Source organism: Danio rerio, chromosome 20, assembly GCF_049306965.1.
Source record: "Danio rerio strain Tuebingen ecotype United States chromosome 20, GRCz12tu, whole genome shotgun sequence".
NCBI lineage: Eukaryota > Metazoa > Chordata > Actinopteri > Cypriniformes > Danionidae > Danio > Danio rerio.
Genome location: NC_133195.1, coordinates 49,792,501 through 49,796,690, shown reverse-complemented (window position 1 = coordinate 49,796,690; position 4,190 = coordinate 49,792,501). Strand labels below are relative to the sequence as shown.

At 34.8% G+C, this 4,190-nt stretch overlaps 1 protein-coding gene across 2 annotated transcripts in view; it reads right to left on the bottom strand.

Annotated features, from left to right (window-relative positions):
- Positions 1-310: 310 nt before the first annotated feature.
- The window catches only part of rad51 (RAD51 recombinase), a 14,068-nt gene continuing 10,188 nt past the window's right edge, over positions 311-4,190 (bottom strand). Inside the window, exons 8-10 of one of the 2 annotated variants that reach the window (XM_073932336.1) lie at positions 3,673-3,802; positions 2,344-2,465; positions 311-833 (exon numbers count right to left, since the gene is read on the bottom strand). In XM_073932336.1, coding sequence (XP_073788437.1) covers positions 710-833; positions 2,344-2,465; positions 3,673-3,802 — 376 coding nt within the window. In that variant the 3' untranslated portion in view covers positions 311-709. The remainder of the gene's footprint in view (positions 834-2,343; positions 2,466-3,672; positions 3,803-4,190) is intronic. The other variant, NM_213206.2, reaches the window with a different exon arrangement.

Genomic DNA, 4,190 nt, shown 5'->3' with positions numbered 1-4,190 from the left:
ACGTATTTAATTTATTTAATGTTGTTTGCGGATGTACTTTACTGAAATTAGTATTTTTTTGTTTTTAGCAGTAATCTTACAAATAAAAACAAAGGTCTTAAACTGATTACTGTTGTACACATATCTTAGCACAAAACATTGAATTTCATTCCTTTAAAAAAAAGACGAAGATAATATGAAGGTCAGATCATTCCTATTTTTTATATTTGTACATGGTGAGAAAGTAAACCTATACCTGTGATTAGAAGTATGCTTGATGTTTCAGTTTATTTTTACTTCCTGAAGTCTTGAAATGACAATAAAATTCCAGTTGTCTCAGTTGTTTTGCTGCTTTTATCATGTTTTAATGCTCTTAACTGAAGGCATATATGTGCAAACATATTAGTTTAACAGATAAAACACTTTAATTATGAGTACTTTTATATACACAAGGAAAAAGTCCACACAGACAAACAAACATAAAAAAAGATGTAAATAACATAGTAAAGAGGCTTACATCACAGTAAAGAGTGAATAATTACACCAGCTCAAATGTTTTCAGATGCATCAATCTGCATACATGTAAATAAACCACAAATTTCACCCTCAAGGGTTTTTTTCTTTCATTCAAAATATCTCTTTTTTTTTTTTATAATAATCCAGACTAAACAGCAGTCTTTTCTTGATGGTCTGGTATACATGGCCGACAGACCCTCTACTCTCCATTTCTTCAGTCTTTAGCATCTCCCACTCCATCAGCATTAATGGCAAACATGGCCTCGGCCTCTGGTAAACACGGAGAGTCATAGATCTTACATATCCTCGTCTCACCTCTGCCTTTCCTAAGGTATAACCTACAATAGAGACACAATTAAGAGCGGCGTTAGGGTGTAATCAGTAATAAGCAGAGTCAGACAGAATCGGCTGACTTTTTTTTCTCTTTTTTTTGCTATTTCTGTGCAGAATGTGTTAAAAAAAAAAAAGAATGGAGATTTATGCAGAATAACTTTGAGAGGGTAGTAAATTAAATAATGATATAAAAATAACTTATAAATAAATCTTATTTAAAGGTAAATCCAATTAGTTCCACTTGTTTGTTAAACAAAGCTAATCTTTCAAACAATTTATCTAGTAAAAACAGAACATATTACAATATAAACTGTATTCTACGTAAAACATTTGCATACTCAGTAAGATCACCAAAATTAATAAATGAATTAAAAACTGAATAAATCAACATTTACACATACTTAAGTACATAAATAGACTTGGGTCTAAAATATTTGTCTATTTCTGGGTGTGAAGATTCTATGTGAGCCTAGTTATAAGTAATTGCTGTGCTAAAAATTTTTACAATTTAGATTTATTTTTTAAGATTACATATAATTTTTAGGCAATTTAATTAGTTACTTTTACACTACCTGACAAAAGTCTTGTCGCCCATCCAAGTTTTAGGAACAACAAATAACCTGACTTCTAGTTGATCATTTGGTATCAGAATAGGCTAATATGAAAGGCAAACACCTCTAGATTACGCTTATTTTACCACAATTAAATATGATCATGCCTTCATTTTTAATGATTTAATTAGGACAGTAAGGTCTGACTTTACTTAGACAAAAGTCTTGTCACTGAACAGAAATAATGTACAGTATAGAATATAAAGTCATGCTGCAGTGGAGACAGAATGAATATTGTGTCTGACTCCATCATGAGCTTGGAGGACTGCATCCATACATCTCTGCAATGACTCAAATCACTGATTAATAAAGTCATCTGGAATGGCAAAGAAAGCGTTCCTGCAGGACTCCCATCAAGATACTTTCGATGCATCTTCAATGCCTCCATCTTACTCTAGACATGCTCAATAATGTTCATGTCTGGTGACTGGGCTGGCCAATCCTGGAGCACATTGACCTTTCTTGCTTTCAGGAGCTTTGATGTGGAGGCTGAAGTACGAGAAGGAGCGCTATCCTGCTGAAGAATTTGCCCTCTCCTGTGGTTTGTAATGTAACGGGCAGCACAAAGGTCTTGATGGCTCAGGTTGTTGACGTTTCAATCCACTCTGCAGATCTCTCGCATGCCCCCATACTGAATATAACCCCAAACCATGATTTTTTCCTTCACCAAACTTGACTGATTTCTATGAGAATCTTGGGTCCATGCCGGTTCCAGTAGGTCTTCTGCAGTATTTGTGATGATTGGGATACAGTTCAACAGATGATTCAACTGAAAACTCTACCTTCTGCCACTTTTCCAAATGATCAACTAGAGGTCAAGTTATTATTTGTTGCTCTAATCAATATATTAGTACTATAAGTACTATGTGAGGATTAATAAACACAATCATCTGTTGTGTTTTACCGTGTAGTTGATGCGTGTGCCAGAATATTTCCACCAATAGGCTTCTTGGGATCTGCTGAAAACATGGCTGCTCCGTCCACCTGTGCTACAACCTGGTTAGTGATGACGACAGCCACACCAAACTGCAAACCAGATACAACAGACATATTTTCAAAAGATCAAACCTTATACAATAAAAAAACAAACAAACTAATATATACTAACTAATATATATAATAAACTAATATATATATATATATATATATATATATATATATATATATATATATATATATATATACACATGTTCTGTCACACAACACAATGCAACACACAACAGTTCTGTCTAGTTCTTGAATCCATGCGATATTCTGCAAATAACAGCACCCGTCCAGCCTCTTAACCCTTCACCCTTGTGTATTACTCCACCCACACACAGCAACAAGCATTTATTGCAGCTGTTGGACATCATAATGTACTTTTGAGGTTTTTTTAGTTGAGAATGTAGTTGTGTAGATTGCAACTATGCAGTTTATTTATTAGGACAGTGCCTATTTTAGATTCTGAGAGACAGCGAGTCGGCAGCCATTAGCCTGTCATACTGAGCAAAGATGGTTGGCAATGTTTATCCAGAAGATGGGGACAGAGACCGCACTATAAGCCCTAGAAAAAAACTGCGTAAACTACAGCGGATCACATCATTATTAAACAGGTAAATGACTTTCTAAGTCTCTCTCTTTTGTTTGTTGTAGTGCTGCATTTATACCATAGTATTATTGTGATCTCTAGATTGCAACAGAGAAATACTGGGAAATCTCTGTAGACTGATGGCATTTCATGCTGTTCAGCCTTATAATCTTAAAATGTGAGCAAAATCACCTGTTTTGTCATCACTTTAGACATTACGCTAGAGAATCATTCAATCACTAGCTCTAAAGTGACATTAGTAAAGTAGCAATGGTTTCTGCTGTTCTGACGTCAGCTGCAGATGTGAGGGAATGGCGAAAGAAAGTAGTTCCTCTTACAAAAGGGTTTCTGGACTCTGATTTTCTTTTTTTATATACACGATTATGCCGTCAAACTGTTTTATAAACGCAATATGACACGTGTAGCAGTGCGATATTGCTGCATATCGTCACTGGTGGCACATGCCAACGCAAGCCTCCCACCAGTGCCTACATACATTGCACTGCTACATGTGTGATATTGCTCATATATGTGTGTATATATACATGTGTGTGTGTAAACCTTTTTTTAAATAATAATATATATATATATATATATATATATATATATATATTTATATATATATTTAAAATGGTCTTGTTTGCATTGCATGATGTTGTTTACCTCATCAGCGAGACGCAGCAGCATACGCAGAAAGCGTCCCAGATGCCCCTGTCGGGCAGACAGCTCCCCTCGTCCCGAGTAATCTGTCCTGTAGAGAGCTGTGGCGCTGTCTACTATCAGCAGAGCGTATCTGGACGCAGATTCAGAATAAGTGAACACACATCAGGTAATGGAGACCGTAGCCATGTTTACATTCACCTATTTATATGTGCATTCTGAAATATTGCATAAAAAAGCTTAATAGAAGGAATGTTGCGCAGTAATGTTGGAAATGTTTATTCAGAAAACTTAAGTGCACAAATAAGTAGGATAAACATTTTTTGAAAAACAAAATGTGCATAAACAGCAGTGGAAATAAATTTACCAAATAAATTCCAGTATGTGCATCAAAAAAGTTCTGTAAAGTGCTATAGAATGTGCATTTTTTATTCAATGTTTGATGTAATCTCTAATAATACACGACAAAAGGGTTGGACAGAGTAGCTTATTAAAAAATAAAATAAAAATCACATCCAAAA